Source organism: Callorhinus ursinus, unplaced genomic scaffold (assembly GCF_003265705.2).
Source record: "Callorhinus ursinus isolate GAN/ISIS: 27379988/994484 unplaced genomic scaffold, GSC_fseal_2.0 scaffold61, whole genome shotgun sequence".
NCBI lineage: Eukaryota > Metazoa > Chordata > Mammalia > Carnivora > Otariidae > Callorhinus > Callorhinus ursinus.
In genome coordinates this window covers 1,097,925-1,116,400 of record NW_027397123.1, presented here as the reverse complement: position 1 = coordinate 1,116,400, position 18,476 = coordinate 1,097,925, and the positions used below count along the sequence as shown (strand labels likewise).

Genomic DNA, 18,476 nt, shown 5'->3' with positions numbered 1-18,476 from the left:
GCTGTCTCCTCATCAGCTTGGTCAACTGTGACTGGTTGGAGGGATAGCCAGCAACACTTTGGCTTCCCGGAGAAGTTCTGAAAGATGCAGACCACCAAAGTCTCTCCCCCGACTCTGGTACCTCCCCAGGGGCCAAGGTTGTGTTTCTCCTTTTTTGTTACAACATCAGTGTGGCTCATTCAGTTGTCATCACTTTACATTTTTTTCCCAAACTTTTTTTTATTATTGAGGTAAAATTCACATAATATATTGTCTCCACATTAGTCATTTAAAAATGTACAATTCAGGGGCGCCTGGGTGGCTCAGTCGGTTAAGCGTCTGCCTTTGGCTCAGGTCATGATCCCGGTATCCTAGGATCGAGCCCCGCATCAGGCTCCCTCCTCAGTGGAGAGTCTGCTTGTCCCTCTCCCTCTGCCCTGCTCCTTCTCTCTCCCTCTCTCTCTCTCTCCAGTAAATAAATAAATAAAATCTTTAAAAATGTACAATTCAATGGCTTTTAGTACATTCACAGTGTTGTACAACCATCTTCACCATATAGCTCCAGAACATTTCATCCCTCCATAAAGAAACTACCAATAAGGGTCACTCTCCCTTCCTCCTCTCCTCATCCCCTGGCAACCACTAGTCTATTTTCTGTCCCTATGGATTTGCCTATTCTGGGCATTTCACAGAAATGGAATCATATCGTATGTTGCTTTCTTTCATTGAGCATAAGGTTTTCAAGGCGACTTCATGTTGTAGTGTACTCATTCCTCCCCACCTCCGATCCTTTTTCTGGCTGAATAATATTCCATTGTATGGATATATTTCATTTTGTTTAACCGTTCATCAGTTGATAACATTTGGGCTACTTCCTCTTCTCAGCTATTATGAATAATGCTGCTCTGAACATTCACATACACATTTTTGTGTGAACACGTTTTCAAGGCTCCTTAGGTATATGTGTAGGAATGAAATTGCCAGGTCATACGGTAATTCTATGTTTAACTTTTTTTTTTTTAAGATTTTATTTATTTATTTGACAGAGAGAGACACAGCGAGAGAGGGAACACAAGCAGGGGGAGCAGGAGAGGGAGAGGCAGGCTTCCCGCGGAGCAGGGAGTCCAATGCGGGGCTCGATCCCAGGACCCTGGGATCATGACCCAAGCTGAAGGCAGACGCTTAACGACTGAGCCACCCAGGTGCCCCTATGTTTAACTTTTTGAAGACCTGTCAGACTGCCTTCCCAAGCAGCTGTACCATTTCACATTCCCACAGACCCACAGTGTCTGAGGTTCCAATTTTTCACATCACCACCATTTGTTATTTTCCACGCTTTTGCTCATAGTCATCTTAGTGGGTGTAAAGTGGTGTCTCATTGTGGTTTCGATTTGCATTTCCATAATGACTAATGATGTTGAACATATTTCCGTATATTTATCAACCACTTGTATATCTTCTTTGCAGAAAGGAGTATCTATTCGTGTTCTCTGCCCATTTAAAAACTGGGCTATTTTTTCATGGTTGAGCGTGAGAGTTCTTTCTATATTCTGGATACTAGGCTTTTATAAGATAATGATTTGCAAATATTCTTTTCCATTCTGTAGGTTGTCTTTTCACTCTCTTGATGGTGTCCTTTGATGCACATCAGTTTTTAACTTGGAGGAAGTCCAATTTATCTATCTTTGTTTCTGTGGCTTGTGCTTTTGGTGCCATATCTAAGAATCAATTGCCAAATCCAAGGTCATGAAGATTGACTGCTATATTTTCTAAGAACTTTATAGTTTTGGCTCTTAGATTTAAGTCTTTGATCCACTGTGAGTTGATTTTTGTATATGGTGTGAGCTAAGGATTCGATTTCATTCTTTTACATGGTCATCCAGTTGTCTCACACCATTTGTTGAAAAAGCAATTCTCTTCCCATTGGATGGTATTGATACCTTTGCAGGAAATCAATTGAATGTAGATGAGATTTTTTTCTGGACTCTCAATTTTATTCCATGGATCTATATGTCTATCCTTATGCCAGTACCACACTGTTTTGATTACTGTAGTTTTGTACTAAGTCTTGAAACTCGAAAGCGTGAATCCTATAATTTTATTCTTTTTAAGATTGCTTAAAATTGCAATTGGGGCCCCTTGCAATTCCATATGAATTTTAGGATAAGCTTGTCCATTTCTACAAAAAAGGTAGTTGGAATTTTGATAGGGATTATTTTGAATCTGTAGGTCAATTTGGAGAGCATTGTCATCTTGACAATATTAAGTCTTCCAATAAATGAACCTGGGGTATCTTTCCATTTATTTATGTCTTCTTTAATTTCTTTCGGCAATGTTCGGTAGTTTTCAGTGTACAAGTATTTCACTTCCTTGGTTAAATTTACTCCTATGTATTTTATTCAGTTTGATGCTATGGTAAATGGAATTGTTTTCTTAATTTCATTCATTAATGATCATTGGTAGTGTATAAAAATTCAAGTGAAATTTGTATATTGATCTTGTATCCTGCAACTTTCCTGAATTCAGTTATTAAGTTATTAGCTGTAACAGTTTGTGTGCATATGTGTGTGTGTGTACTTAAGAATTCCAAATTTATTTTATAAAATTCTCATTCAAACTTTTTATCCAGAAGGGTTGGGTGCAATAAGGGACAAAAGCATTTTCACAGAAAAACATTTTTATGGCATCTGTTTGGGTTTGCATCTCGGTTGTAGCATTTTAAATTTTGGCCTGACTGGATTTTAGTTCTTTTATCTCTGCAGTAAGGGATTCCCTTGTGTCTTCTATGCTTTTTTCAAGAGAAAAACATTTTTATAAAAGTTAATGAGAAAGACACACCATGGGGCACCTGGGTGGCTCAGCCGGTTAAGTGTCTGCCTTCGGCTCAGGTCATGATCTCAGAGTCCTGGGATCAAGCCCTGCATCAGGCTCCTTGCTCAGCGGGGAGCCTGCTTCTCCTTCTCCCTCTGCCTCCCTCTTCCTGCGGCTCCCTTTGCTTGTGCTCTCTTTCTCTCTCTGTCAAATAAATAAATAAAATCTTTAAGAAAAAAGAGAGAGAGAGAAAGACACACCATATCCAGGAATTGGTCAGGACAAAAACCTGAATATTCAACAATTTTCAGAATCATTTTATTTTTTATTTTATTTTTTTTTTATTTAAAGATTTTTATTTATTTGACAGAGAGAGAGAGACAGCGAGAAAGGGAACACAAGCAGGAGGGGTGGGAGAGGGAGAAGCAGGCTTCCCGCTGAGCAAGGAGCCCGATGCGGGGCTCGATCCCAGGACCCTGGGATCATGACCTGAGCTGAAGGCAGACGCTTAACGACTGAGCCACCCAGGTGCCCCCAGAATCATTTTAATACAACCCCTACCCCTTTTGTCCTGATCATTTATCCAGTGAGCAGCATGAAGAAGATCAGCCTCATCTGAGGACAGCTGCACTTAGTAATCAAGCTGCCTTCCCGAGGTGCACATATCAGGAGAAAGAGGAGGGAAGTAGAGTCAGACTGAGTTCATTGTTGCAAACTGCCACTAATCGGGAAAGCAGAACATAAGCCAACAGCAGTGCAACACCCGTCCACAGGGGTCCAGAGTCCACTGTGATGTGCCCAGAGGGGTCACAATCCCTGTGATGAGCTCTCCCCCAGCTTGCAGCTCTTGGCAGGAATCACAAGATAGAACTGCATTAGAAATTAGGATCCACATCAGAAATAGAGAGCTGAGCAGTAGCTTGATTTTCGACGGTTCCTTCCAAAAAGAAGCCTTTTCCTGTGGGCATTCTTATGTGACCCAGTGGTCCAGCTGGGGTCCATGATGTTTGCACAGTTCAGGCTGTTTTCCATCTGCCAACGTCCGAGAGTGAAGCCCTGTTCACTGAGTGGATGCCTCCTTTCCACTGAGCACAGTTCACGCTGAGAAAGAAACAGTCCCCAGCAGACAGTATCAGGTTTGGGCTTAGAGTCAGGTCCAGGCAATTAGGATCTGTGAGTGCAGGAATCCAGAAAAGCCAGAGGCTTTTCTTTGGCAGCAGCAAAGCTCTGTGGAAGAACTGGAAGATCTTGTTCCAAGTCCCAATGAGGAGAACAGCTTTCCTAAGCCCTTTTTACCTTGTCAGTCTTAGAGCTCAAATTGACCTACTTGAAAGTATACACTCCTTCAAGAGAGTGGGAGGACAAGCCACAGACTGGGGGGACAAATATTTGGAAAAGACATATCTGATAAATGACTGCTATCCAAAATATATGAAGAACTCTTCAAACTCAATGAGAAAATGAACAATCTGATTCAAAAATGAACAAAAGACCCGAACAGACATCTCACCAAAGAAGATAATACGGATGGCAAATAAGGATCTAAGATGTTTGACATCATATGTCATTGGGGAAATGCAAATTAAAACAACAATGGGCTATGGGGTGCCTGGGTGGCTCAGTTGGTTGGGCAGCTGCCTTCGGCTCAGGTCAGGATCCCAGGGTCCTGGGATCGAGCCCCACATCAGGCTCCCTGCTCAGCAGAAAGTCGGCTTCTCCCTCTTCCTCTGCCTCTCCCCCTGCTTGTGAACTCTTGCTCTCTTTCTCTGTCAAATAAATAAATAAAATCTTAAAAAAAAAATGGGCTACTACTACACACCTATTTTTTTTTCAGTGCAAAAAAAGGTGGTTTTATTAAACTGTGGGGATAGGACTGGTGGGCAGAAAGAGCTTCCAACTACACACCTACTAGAATGGCCCAAATTGGGGCACCTGGGCGGCTCAGTCGGTTAAGCGTCTGCTGTCAGTTCAGGTCATGATCTCAGGGTCCTGGGATCTAGCCCCGTGTTGGGCTCCCTGCTCAGTGGGGAGCCTGCTTCTCCCTCTCCCTCTGCCTGTCACTTCCCCTGCTTGTGCTCTCTCTCTCTGTCAAAAAAAAAAAAAAAAAAAAAGATTGGCCCAAATCCATGATAACGCCATGTGCTGATGAGGGTGAGGAGCAACAGGAACTCCCATTCATTGTTGGTGGGAATCCACAATGGGGTCCAGCCACTTTGGAAGATAGTTTCTTACCAAATTAAACATACTCTTACCATATGATCCAGTAATCAAGCCTCTTGGCATTTACTCCAAAGAGTTGAAAACTTATGTCCACATGCAAAAACCTGCACACGGATGTTTATAGCAGCTTTATTCATAATCGCCCAAACTTGGGGCACCTGGGTGGCTCAGTTGTTAAGCATCTGCCTTCGGCTCAGGTCATGATCCCAGAGTCCTGGGATCGAGCCCCGCATCGGGCTCCTTGCTCGGTGGGAAGCCTGCTTCTCCCTCTCCCACTCCTGCTGCTTGTGTTCCCTCTCTCACTGTGTTTCTCTCTGTCAAGTAAATAAATAAAATCTTAAAAAAAAAATAATCACCCAAACTTGGAAGCAACCAAAATGTCCTTCAGTAGGTGAATGGATAAGTAAACTATGGTCCACCCAGATAATGGAATATTATGCAGGGCTAAAAACAAATAAGCTATCAAGCCATATAAAGACATGGAAGAACCTTAAGTGTATATTACTAAGTGAAAGAAACCAATCTGAAAAAAAGCTACATACCGTATGATTCCAGCTATGACATTCTGGAAGGCAAAACTATGGGGACAGTAAAAGAATCAGCGGTTGCCAGAGGTCGGGGAGGAGGGGGGAGGGGATGAACAGGCAGAATGGATTTTTAGGGCAGTGAAACTATTCCATGTGATACTATAATGGTGGATACATGTCATCATACATTTGTCCTAACCCATACCATGTATGACACCAAGAGTGAGCCCTAATGTGAACAATGGACTCTGGGTCATAAATAATGTGTTGATGTACGTTCAGGGATTGACAAATGTCCCTCTCTGGTGGGTAGTGGGGGAGGCCTCCTCTGCGTGTGGGGAGAGGAATATACTGGATCTGCACTTCCTGCTCAATTTCACCATGAACCTCAAACTGCTCTTTAAAAAACGATCTACTTAAAAAAAACTAACAATCGGGACGCCTGGGTGGCTCAGTCGCTAAGCGTCTGCCTTCAGCTCGGGTCATGATCCCAGGGTCTTGGGATCGAGTCCCACATCGGGCTCCTTGCTCATTGAGGAGCCGGCTTCTCCCTCTCCCTCTACTGCTCCCCCTGCTTGTGCTCTCTCTCTGACAAATAAATAAATAAAAATCTTTTAAAAAAAAAGTGCTTTCTCTTAAAAAAAAAAAACCTAACAATCAAACTGACGGTAAAATAAAGATTTTTGCTGACCCACAATCTATGTGCGTGTGCGCACACTCCTGCGTGTTTGTGTGCGTGTGTGTGTGTGTTGGCACACCAGGCTGGAAAATCAACAGCCACTGAGGGTCAGGCATTTGATCTTCATTAGCAAGCTAAAACTGTTTCAAAACTCCAAAGGGGCATTTGCCTATAGATTGAAGGTGGCCTCTCTGCATCTCGCCTCCTTTTCTCCAAAGGCTCCAACAGGCCAAAATTATAGCAAAAATCATTATTTACAGAGCCTTGTGCTTGCTTCCAATACCCCCACTGACTGCAAAAACAAGAGTGTCACACGCACGCATACACAAGCACACCCCTTGTTTTTGCGGTAGCTCTCCCTGATCCGGATGATCTCTCTAGTGTATATTACAAGCATACAACATTTTATTGTTTTGTATTCTTTCACGAGATGGTGTGTTGGGTGCAGGCACAAGGGGAGACGGAGGAGAGGCTCGGGAAATCGGTTTATTACACTCAGGGGTCCGGGAGACAGGAGGGGTGCCACGCAGAGCCCCATGGGAAAGACAGCGTGGCCAGGAGGCAGGAGGCAGGACCTAGGGGTAGGTTTAAGCCACGGCCTTTATTGGGGTTCCTCTGGAAAGGCAGGGCAGGGTGAACCATTTAGGACTGGTCAGTGTGTGTGATTTCAGTAGGGGTGGTCCCTAGTTGCGTGGCACCTGGCCCTTGGGCGATGAGGCTGAGGAATAGTGCCTGGAGCCGGTTGGAGGAAGTCTGGCTCTGGATTGGTTCGTTTGCGTATCAAAGGCATTCTCAGGCTGGGTTCTTTGCTGTCTCTAAGAACTGGCTAGGAGGCACCATCTCGCCCCAGCCAAAAAGGTCTTTTTTTTTTTTAGATTTATTTATTTGAGAGGGAGAGAGATCATGAGCAGTGGGGAAGGGTAGAGGGAGAAGCAGGCTCCCCACTGAGCAGGGAGCCTGACATGGGGCTCGATCCCAGGACGCTGGGATCAGGACCTGAGCCGAAGGCAGAGGCCTACGGTTAGGTCTGGGTGACCAAGTCACCCAGGCACCCCAAAAAGGCCTTTTAAGCTCTCAAAATGCCATAGTATATAGAAAACAAACCAACGTGTGTGTGTGTGTGTGTGTGTGTGTGTGTGTTTGTGTGTATAATCTCAGGACTACCCCATGCTCAGATATTTGCCAGAAGGACTCATGAAACTCAGTACATAGTTGTACTCACCCCGGAGTACAGTGGTGCGGTTGTATGCACAGCTGGATCATAAGGTAAAAAGATACAGACACTGGAGGGTTACGTGCAGGTTCCTTGGGTCCTCTCCCTCCCCCGATGGATCACGCAGAGTGTAGTCTTGACCCAGCAACAAAAATGTAGCAGCAGGTGTGTGATGCCCAGGGGAGCTCATCACAGACTCAGCACCCCAGGGTTTCACTGGGGGGTTAGTCCTAGAGACACCTTCTTTCTGCCTGGCTTGTACCAAAATCCCAGGCTCCCAGAATGACAGCAAGTGTTCAGCATAAACCATACTGTTTGTACAAATAGTCTAAGCGCCAAGAGCCACCCTTATCAGTTAGGTAATGGTGGGAACACTTCCAAAATTCAAGTTCCCAGATGCCAGCTAAGGGCCAACTTTGCAAACAGGCCTTTTTTTTTTTTTTTAAAGATTTTATTTATTTGACACGGAGAGAGAGAGAGCACAAGCAGGGGGAGCGGCAGGCAGAGGGAGAGGGAGAAGCAGGCTCCCCACTGAGCAGAGAGCCCGACATGGGGCTCGATCCCAGACCCTAGGATCATGACCTGAGCCGAAGGCAGATGCTCAACTGATTGAGCCACCCAGCAAAGCAAACAGGTCTTCCTTTCTTCCCTCCTTCCCTCCCTCCCTCCCTCCCTCCTTCCTTCCTTCCTTCCTTCCTTCCCTCCCTCCTTCCTTCCTTCCTTCCCTCCCTCCTTCCTTCCTTCCTTCCTTCCCTCCTTCCCTCCCTCCCTCCTTCCTTCCTTCCTGTCGTTCTTTCTTTCTAAGAGAGAGAGGTGGGAAGAGGGGAGGGGAAGAGAGAGAATCTTAAGCAGGCTCCATGCCCAGCACAGTGCTCGATCTCATGACCCTGGGATCATGACCTGAGCCAAAATAAAGAGTCGGACGCTTAACCGACTGAGCCACCCAGTCGCCTTGCCAACAGGCCTTTCTAAGGCAAGGCCAGCTAGCTCAGACCTTTGGGGCAGTTATTGAATTGACATGACCATCATGATTTGGATGGTTGTATTGTGGTTATGCAGGAGGATGTCCCCAGATGTAGAAAATACACACAAAAGAATTTTGCAGTGATGCTGAAAATGTACTATTTGTTTCAGGGGGAAGAGGCTTTGTGACATACCTATAACTTCTCTGTTACATTTAAGATTGTTTCAAAATAAAAAAGTATTAAAAAAAACAATATGGAAGAGGGGAGAATCGATGGGGATGTGGGCTGAAGACTGGCCATAATCTGATAAAATTGGTGCTGGGGAGTAGATACATCGTTAGAATACTCTTCTCTCTGCTTCTGTATATATTTCAAATTCTCTGTAACAAAATAAAACAAACAAAAACCCTGTCAGCAAAGATGCCTTGGAAATGTGGTTCTTTCTAGAAGGGGAGGGAAGTTGCATTGGAGGATACTATGTATTTGTCTTCTTGTGTCTCTTGTATACAGAGAAGCAAAATAAATACAAAATCACCATGACCAGAGATCACCATTGCACTAACCCTGTAACACTGTAGTTAATATTCTTTTTTTATTTTAAGTAAGCTCCACGTCCAACATGGGGCTTGAACTCACGACCCTGAGATCAAGAGTCACATGCTCTACAGACTGAGCCAGCCAGGCGCCCCTATAGGTAATATTCTTATTCTTCTGAATATATATATATACATATCTATGCACACACCCAGAAGGTAATCCAGGATATAAATAATTGTATGTACACGTGTGTGTATAAAGTGGTATCATTAACTTTGGCACACGCACACACACACACACACATACAACATGTGCCAAAATTAAATTATATGGCTGCTTTTTTTTTTTAAGGCAGTGGTCTCCATCTTTCCCTTCCTAGATGTTTCCCATATTCCTCATATCCAAATTCCCCCAGTTGACTCAAAAATACCATCTAGAGCTGAACTGTCCAAACCAGTATCTACTCAAGGCCCACACACTCCATCTGGTCATGACTCTTATGTCTGTTTCAACCTGTCACAATCCCTTTTTTAAGAAACTGGCAAAACATGCCACCTCTGGGTGTGTTTGGCTCCTTCTCTGCTGGGGTTTCCCTTCTATGGCAAGAAAGGGGCGGAAGGCCTGACCCCTCCAATGAGCAGTTCATCCTGGGATACAGCAAAGGCAATGGCACATTTCAGGTGCATCACATCAGAAGACCTAGAACATCTAGGGGCACCTGGTTGGCTCCATCAGTACAGTGTGCGACTCTTGATCTCAGGGTTGTGAGTTAAGCCCCACACTGGGTGTAAAGATTACTTAAAAATAAAATCTTTAAAAAAAAAAAAAAGATGACCTAGAACATTTCACTGACCCACCAGCCATGAGTTAGCCATGACCCTGGACTGGCATGAGGACAGCCTGATCCTGGCTCCCATCTAGAAATTCACAAGTGTGGTGCCACCCTGATGCTGTACCCACACCCACTGTCCCTTCTATTGGGTGTTTTCTTCTGTAGTTTCCTTTCCCCCGCTGGGACAATTTGTTGCGTTCAAACCAAGTAGTAACCAAGACAGTAAAGTTATATTTCCTACTTCAAAGATCTGAGGCACTTTTGGCAAAATAACAAATTTATTACATATGATCGGCAGATAGTTGTTGCTGATATATTATTCTTTCGATGTTTGCACAAAATTTCAAAATAAAAACTAATTTTATACACCATACAATCACAGGGGTTCCTTGAGGGTCTCCACACATTTTCTGAACTGGCTGACTTTCAGCCGTGAGACCTGGTTCCCAGCCTTGAAGCTGCAGGGGGTTAAGTTTGCCACCCAAGGTGGCTGGAATTTTCCCAGCTATAAGGACAAGGTTCTACTTCAGAGATGAGCGGCCTTCTCTAAAGAGACTGATAAAGCCCCCTGAAAGCAGAAAGGAGAGGAGACAGGCCAGATGGGACTGGGGCTGAATCAGAGGGCCTCCGGAGGGAGGACTGCCCTATAACAGTGATAGGTAACTTTGAAGTAAGAACTTTCTTCTAGTAGTTTCTAGAACCTGAAGAGGGGGCCTGGCAGAACCCTCGAAGGGATCCTGGAGTACCCAGGATGCCAGGGAGGCACATGCCCTTGGCTAATGAGAAGTTCTGGCCAGTGGTCCCCAGTCCTGGAAGGCACTGGTCAGGTTGTTGGGCAAGGACAGCCCTCAACTAAGACAACCGGGCCCGCACGACCACACTGGAGTTGGTCACACGGGCTCCATAGTGACCAGCCCAGAACTGTGTGTCCTGGCCCCAGTGTTCGAAAGACACAAAGCGGACGCCCATCTTGATGTTGGAGAACACGTGGGTGACCTGTAGGTAGAGAAGAGATCAGGCAGGTTGTGCCCCAGCCTTCTTCTTGAAAGCTGAGGCTGGGGCCTTCTGGCTCAGTGGAATCACATGGTTCCTCATCCTAATTCCTGTCTCCTTGAGTCTGGGTGGGTGGGTTTTGTTCGTAACCAGGAGCATTGCGGAAGTGATGCTGAGTGACTTCCGCCAAGTGACTTCCAAAGCTAAGTCAGAAAAGGCAATGCAACTTCTTTGGGTTTCTCTAGAACCTTCCTGGTGGAATCCTGAGCCACTAGTAAGTTGAGTCTGGCTGCCCCGAGGTGGCCATGATTCAAGGAAATCCAAACCAGCCCTCACAGAGAGATCCCATACTGAAGCTCTGGGACTAAATGAAGCCACCAGCTGCTATATGCACACGTACACACGTACACACATGTACACAAACACACACACCCACACACCCCACCCAGCTCTTCAGCTCCAGCCATTGTCTGAAAGCAACTACCCGAGAGACAGGAACCAGAAGCATCCCCAGCAGAGCCCTCCTTATAGAAACCCAAGAGGTAACAGATAATGTTCCCAGGCCCCACCACCCCTCTCCCCGTGTCCCTGCCAGAGACTCACCTGAAAGCAGACATTGTTGTTCCACTGCTGGATGGGGACAGGCATAGCAGAGAATTTATCCAGGACAGTCTGGTTGGCATCTAGAAGTTGGACAAGGAGTCGGTACATACAGCCACTGTCGTGTCGGGCTCCCCACCTGCAGGAGGAGGGAGGCCTTGAAGGCTGGATATGCCCACCTCATCTCTTTGGGTGTCTGCCTGCCTCCCCCCCAGAATGGCCTCCCTGTGTCTGCAAATCCAAAACATAGTCCTCGGCTCAGCACAACCTGTGTCACCTGGGAGCTTGGCCCCACTGCAGACCCAGTGACTCAGAATCTGTATTAAACGAGGTCCCCAGCTGGTCTGCAAGCACATGCATTCTCGAAGCAGTGACCCAGAGCAGCCACCCTTCAAGGCACCTCCTCCAGTATTATTCAGGTGACAATGGAAATTGCTCAATGTTTAAACGGTGGCAAAAGATGTAATTTCCAATGGGTACATTGACATTTTAAAATACAACTTTCAGTCATTGAAAAGGACCACGGGGGGAGCGCCTGGCTGGCTTAGTCGGTGGAGCATTAGAGTCCCACATGGGTAGAGAGATTACTTAAAAATAAAATCTTTAAAAAATAAAATAAAAGGACCACAGGAATCTATATTTAGTCATGATGGGATTGCTGGGTAGCAATATATTTTTTAAAGATTTTATTTATTTAATTGACAGAGAGAGAGAGACAGAGAGAGAGAGGGAACACAAGCAGGGGGATTGGGAGAGGGAGAAGCAGGCTTCCTGCCGAGCAGGGAGCCTGATGCAGGGCTCGAGCCCAGGACCCTGGGACCATGACCTGAGCCGAAGGCAGTCACTTAACCAACTGAGCCACCCAGGTGACCCGGGATACCCAGCAATATTAAAAACAAAACAAAACACAACAACATCCAATTGTCCATCGATGGTAAATGGATAAATTAAGGTATATGCACATAATAGAATAGTACACAGCAATGAAAGCAAACTCACTGCAGTTACACACAATGAGGAATCAATTTACAAACATGCAGTTCATAAGCTAGAAACAAAACATATACCGTGGGACTCATTCTCTCTCTCAAGTACAAAAATGGACAGAACTTGGGGCGCCTGGGTGGCTCAGTTGGTTAAGCATCTGCCTTCAGCCCAGTTCATGATCCCGGGGTCCTGGGATTGAGCCCCACATCGGGCTCCTTGCTCAGTGGGGTGCCTGCTTCTCCCTCTCCCTCTGCCTCTCCCCCTGCTTGTGCTCTCTCTCTCTGTCAAATAAATAATCTTAAAAAAAAAATGGACAGAACTTATCTATGGTAACAGAATTCAGGATGGCGGCTACCCTGGATGGGTAATGATGGGAAAGGAGCTGGTAACACGGATGTGTTCACTCTGTGATAATTCAGAGTCACATACCTAAAATATGTACACTTTAAATAAATAAATAAATAAATACATAAATAAAATATGTAAACTTAAAAAATGTACACTTTTGATGCTAGAAGTTAAAAGTTTAACTCAAGGGTAACAGGCTGTAAAAATACACAAATAAGTTTCTTCTTTCTGAGACTTCTCATCATTCTACTTCTTAGAATTAGATGTCTGCTCTACTTCTCCTGCACAATTCTGTCCTCATGTAATAGTGACATATTCTTATTTTCTTCTGACCAGTCAAAAGACCGTCCCTCCATACTGCGCTCTGCCAACCACACACCAAAATATACGTATATGAACAGAAATTAAAATTTTTTTCTGTGACCATAAAGATCTAAGTGTTCACATTTTTCCTTTGGGATTGAATTATTACCCAGAAGCGGTTCCCAGACTTGGCTGCAGATTGGAATCATCTGGAATTTATTTATTTATTTATTTGACAGGACAGAGATAGCAAGAGCAGGAACACAAGCAGGGGGAGTGGGAGAGGGAGAAGCAGGCTTCCCAGTGAGCAGGGAGCCCGATGCGGGGCTTGATCCCAGGACCCTTGGATCATGACCTGAGCTGAAGGCAGATGCTTAATGACTGAGCCACCCAGGCGCCCCTGGAATCATCTGGGATGTTGACAAGGTATTATATAGCAAAGAATTTAGCCTTGTCCGGAGGTATGGCGGGGCTTTGCTCTCAGCTTCTGGGAGGTTCTTTCTGGATCCTTGGAATATTATGGCTGCCGGAAGTATCTTTGTTTGCCTGGGGACCTTGGGTCATACCGGATAGCCTACCAATGGGATTACAGTGGTTGGTGGCCACATCCACACAGACAGTCTCACCGTGGGGGCTAGCCACTCCAGAAAGACCCAACAATGTGGCTTAGGGTATGTCAGGTGGTATCAGTTGACCAGGAGGCCGAGATTAACCACGGGATGAAACCCCAGTAGAAATTCTGGGCAATGAAGCTCAGGTGCACTTCCCCGGTCGGCAATATTCCATGCATATTGTCACATGGCTGCCAGGGCAGGATTGCATCCTGACTCCATGGCAAGAGAGCAACAGAAGCTCTGTGTTTGGTACTTTTGTGTTTTGATGCTGCCCTAGCTCTTCTTCCGTTGTCTCATTTTTGATTTGTTATGTTTTCCTTGTAATAAACTGTAATCATGTAATCGTTCAGTGAGTTCTATGAGTCTTCCCAGTGAATTATGGAAGGTGAGGGTGGTTTTGCGAATCCCCCAAACTTACAGCTGGTGTCGATTTGAGGTTGGTCTTGGGGACTGTGCCCGCTAACTTTGCAGTCAGCTCTAAACTTCTCAGATACTGAGACTCAGCTCTCACCCACAGGCACTCTGATTTAACTGGGGTGGGGTGTGACCTGGGCGTTGGGAGTTTTCAGTGTTCTTGCATAATGGACAGTAAAATTTTGGAACCACTAATTGTTACGATCAAAGGGCACACCGCTGACCAAAATAACACAAATATGTTACAACAGTTTGATAACATAATGACTAAATTAAAAACAATTTTATTGTAAAACACATCTCCTAATGAGATGGATTTGCAGAGTGGGGGTAAGTTAGGGTGTCTTTAGTTATAAGTGAATTTGGGAGTGCCTGGGTAGCTCAGTTGGTTAAGCGTCTGACTCTTGATTTCGGCTCAGGTCATGATCTCAGGGTTGTGGGATTGAGCTCCACGTCCGGCTCTGTGCTCAGCTGGGAGTCTGCTTGGGGGTCTCTCCTCCCTCCCCCCTGCCTCTCTCAAATAAATAAATAAATCTAAAAAAAAAAGTGAACTTGGGGGCACCTGGCTGGCTCAGTCAGTAGAGCACACAACTCTTAATCTCAGGGTCTTGAGTTCAAGCCCCACGTTGGGCATGGAGCCTACTTAAAAACAAAACAAAAAACCGAAGTAAAAGTGAATTTGGTAAGGCTGAAATTTCAAGCAGTCACTTTGCCTAACTCTCTGGTAGTTTTTACATCTGGGGGGGGCCACACACCATAGTGAGGGGCTTGCTTTTTCTGTAAGACTTGAGGACTCTGAGAAAGGGACTGGACAAGAACAAACCATATGATGTTACCACCAGAGATATGATATGTAGCTGGTAATTTTAGGACTAGGGAACACAGCTGTAGAGGATCTGGAATTGCCTCCTTTGAAATGATCTGGGTCACATATCCCTTGGAAAGTCTTCGTGTACACATACCCTAGTTTCAAGACCATCACTACAGAGCGTAAGCTCTACAGAGGAGTCTGAGCCTAATTTCAGGTCTCCCCAATCCCTAGCTGTGCCACCAGAGCAAATCTCCTCCCCTTTCTGAACCTCTCGATTGCAACCAAAGCTCTGAAAAATCTGAGGTCTTGAAATATACATTCTCAGAGGATCAAGGCTCAGAAAAACAAAAACAAAAAACAAAACCCGAAAAAACACAACTAAAACACTTCCCCCTTATAAAGCACTGGCTATGTGTTTGACATGTAACCCTATCTTGTAAAGATGGGGAAACCGAGGCACACTGGGACTTGCCCAAAGCCATGAAGATGCAGAGCCAGAAACGTGGAAAAGTCTGGCTCCAGACTTTTTCAACTTAGGCAACTATCCTACACTGCGACCTCCTAAGGCAAGGAGCATGTCATTCACAGACAGGACTGAGCTGGGTCAAGTCCTTCTGTAACTGGATCCAATCTGGCATCGTGCAATCCGGCTCCATTTGGGGGTGAGGAAAGGGGCTCAATGGTTAAGTCATTCATCTCCCTGAGCTGCATCTCTTTATCTGTAAGGGATTGTTAGAGGCAGCCTCAATGAAGTCACCCACGCAATGGTCATGGCGCCTGTGCTCAGTGCTGAGCAAAGGGCTGTTTTTGTCATCATACTCACCAATCAGAGACACAAATCTCAATCTTGCCACTATCTAGCAGCTCTGGCCACAAACCCTCCTCCTCCAGGTCCAACACCTGCTTTTTGCGACACCAGCTAGGAAAGAGGGAGAAAGGTCAATGAGAACGGGCAGGTCTTCCTCACAACGGGCCCGGCCCTTGCGGGGTAGGACATTCACCTGAAAGAAGACACGAAGCAGGTCTGCGAGGGGGCCCCGGGCACCGTTGACCTGTTTCCCTCCACCACCCAGCCGTCCCCACCGTGCTGCACCATCCATTTCCGGAGGCCTTCTGTCAAATACAAGAGGCTTGCGCCCAAGTTCCTCGCCCGCCCACCCGCGGGCCGCCACCTCCCACCGGCTCCGATGAAGCCCCGCCCCCGGCCCCGCCCCCCGGCCCCGCGCTTCCCCACCCTGGCCGCAGGGGTTGCGGATGAGGTTGCGTCCGATCGGTCGGCGCTCGCAGAAGCGGCCCAGGAGGCTGGGCCTGCCGTCGCGGGCTGGGGGCAGGCAGCTGCGGGCGAGCGGCAGCAGGACGCCGTGGTCCCGGGCCAGGATGAGCAGCCACAGGGCCTGGCAGTCCACCAGGGCGCGCCAGCCCCGGCACACCCGGCGGCAGCACCCCAGCAGGGTGCGCGGGGGCACGTGGCTCAGCACCACCAGGAGCAGCTCCGGTGGCAGTTGGCTCAGGTCCAGCGCCTCCTCGGGTTCGGGCTCCGGCGCGGGGACCCGGGCGGGCCGGCCCCGGGAGGCCGAGGCACCCATGGTCCCCGCCGACCCCCCGCCAGCCCGCGCCAGGTTCGGTGGTGACTGCGGGAGAGTAAGGTCAAGGAGTCAGGGGCATGCAGCCTCCGCGGCGCGCGCGCAGCTGCCGCCGGCCCCGCCCCGGCTCCGGCTCCGGCTCCAGCCCCGGCTCCGGCCCCGGCCCCGCCCCGGCTCCGGCCCCGGGTCCCAAGCCCCCAGCTTCCCAACCCGTCTGGCCCTGCAACAGATCCAGCCCGCCCCGCGCACCCGGCCCTGAGCGCTCCCGCCGGGGCCGGCCAACCCCCCGAGTCCTACCTTGGATCAGAGCCAGGGCCCCTCGCCGGCGGGCTCTCTTCTGTCCCCTTGCGTCCCCCTCCCAGCGTCCATCCTTTTACTCGTCAGGCCCTCCCTTTTTAACAGCCAGCATTTCCCAGCCCCTACCCCAACCTCCCTCTGATCGGCCGGTCTCTGCGCTCTCTTCCCTCTGGCTGCCCAGCGGCCCCACCCCGGCCCCCAGCCAGCCCCTTCCCGCACCATCCGTCCTCGCCAGACGCCCTCCTTCCCAGGTATTCCCACAGTGGGGGGTGTGGGGGAGGACTACCGAACCGGACCTGACGCCGCAGACGAGGGAGGGGCGGGGCCGCCGGGATCCGGGGTCTGTCTGCACCCGCCCGCCTCTTGGAGTGCGGGTAACTCCGCCGCAGGACGCCTGGCGAGGAACAACTGCAGTTATTTTGGTCAGGCATCCCGGCGGGAGGCCTCACACCCGTTCACTCCTTTAAAAAATCCCCATCGCCTTTATGGCGGGGCAACGTTATCCCCGTTTCACGGGAGAAAACAGGTGGGGTAGGCGCCAAAGGCGTATCTATTTGACTCCAAAAATGAGTGCTCTAACCAGAAATAACACGGGCCACCGTTTACAGAACGTCTTCCTACCAGTCAGGGTGGCGACCCCCTGAGGCGGGTACCGCTATGTGTCCCCTTCACAGGTGAGAAAACCGAGGCCGGCAGAGGCCAAATGACTTGCCCAGAGTCACCAAGCCAGTAGATGACAGGGCTTCGATTTGAACCCAGCCAGGCTGGCTCTAGAATCCCTGCTTTTAACCTCTATACTAACTCTATCCAGTAAAAACAAAATGTAAGCCACACATGTAATTATAAATATCAGCAAATAAAACCAGACATGGATCCTTGTCCATGTGGAACTTTTAGATGATGAACAGAAGACATAATAAGCAAATTATAGAGTGTTGGGCAAATAATTAAAAATAAAAATCTCCTGCCAACCCCGGAAAACCTCTCTGTAAACAGGAAAGAATGAAGCCGTTTTATTATTAAAGCATTAAACCACACGACAATGCACATGGGCCGTGATGAACAAGAGACATGACATGTAAATTACATAGTGCGTTAGAAGGTAATTGATGCTATGGAGGAATAGACTAGGAAGGGGAATAGGGCACAAGCAGTCTGGGTGGGAGACCTTAATTCTGAAAGATAGATTGACTATTACACTAGCCTATTTCTTTTCAACACATACGTTTTCAACGAACTTTTGACGTTTTCAAACCTGTGCAAAAGTGGAACGGTGTAAGGAGCACCCAGGTCCACGATTACCTCCTGGCCAGTCGGGTTTCATCCCCTCTCCCACCCACTTGCTCCCCGCTAAAAATTTGAAGCAAATCTTAGATATTACACCCTTCTGTCCATAACGAAAATTATTTTTTTCACATAATAGGTCAGCTGTGGAAATCTTTTTGATAATGAGGTTATGAAAATTGGTTATGATCCAAGTATATGAGTTCAAAAAAGTTTTTTTTTTTTAAGGTTAAAAAAGTTTAAGGGGCGCCTGGGTGGCTCAGTCCGTTAAGCGTCTGCCTCAGGCTCGGGTCATGATCCCAGGGTCCCATGATCGTGATGGTGATGGTGATGGTGATGGTGATGGTGATCGAGCCCCCGAGGGGAGTCTGCCTCTCTCTCTGCCCCTCCCTCCTGCTCGGCTCTCCCTGGCTCTCTCTCTTTCTCAAATAAATAAATAAAAATCTTTAAAACAAACAAATATAAATGGGGTCAAGAAG

The 18,476-nt window shown here is 47.3% G+C and overlaps 1 protein-coding gene across 3 annotated transcripts; it reads right to left on the bottom strand.

The window, feature by feature from the left end:
• Positions 1–8,186: 8,186 nt before the first annotated feature.
• On the bottom strand, positions 8,187–16,981 carry FBXO27 (F-box protein 27). 3 transcript variants are annotated; one of them, XM_073885127.1, is made up of 6 exons: positions 16,714–16,979; positions 16,068–16,464; positions 15,835–15,946; positions 15,657–15,752; positions 11,360–11,495; positions 8,187–8,774 (listed from the first exon to the last, which is right to left on the bottom strand). In XM_073885127.1, the coding sequence occupies exons 2-6, from the start codon at positions 16,417–16,419 to the stop codon at positions 8,766–8,768; spliced, it is 705 nt and encodes a 234-aa protein (XP_073741228.1). In that variant the 5' UTR covers positions 16,420–16,464; positions 16,714–16,979; the 3' UTR covers positions 8,187–8,765. The 3 variants fall into 3 exon arrangements, with proteins under 3 accessions (XP_073741228.1, XP_025710006.1, XP_073741227.1); XM_025854221.2 differs by lacking the exon at positions 8,187–8,774 and adding an exon at positions 10,032–10,759 and having other exon boundaries at positions 16,714–16,981; XM_073885126.1 differs by lacking the exon at positions 8,187–8,774 and adding an exon at positions 10,032–10,759 and having other exon boundaries at positions 15,835–15,943; positions 16,714–16,981.
• Positions 16,982–18,476: the final 1,495 nt, after the last annotated feature.

What these genes read in the sequence shown, in the direction of transcription:
- FBXO27 (XM_025854221.2), bottom strand. Translation starts at nt 16,419, where the DNA reads ATGGGTGCCTCGGCCTCCCGGGGCCGGCCCGCCCGGGTCCCCGCGCCG. An exon ending in CCGCAACCCCTGCGGCCAGG is followed by an intron (nt 15,947 to 16,067) that starts GTGGGGAAGCGC and finishes TGTATTTGACAG; the next exon opens with AAGGCCTCCGGAAATGGATG. An exon ending in ACAACAATGTCTGCTTTCAG is followed by an intron (nt 10,760 to 11,359) that starts GTGAGTCTCTGG and finishes CTCTACCTACAG; the next exon opens with GTCACCCACGTGTTCTCCAA.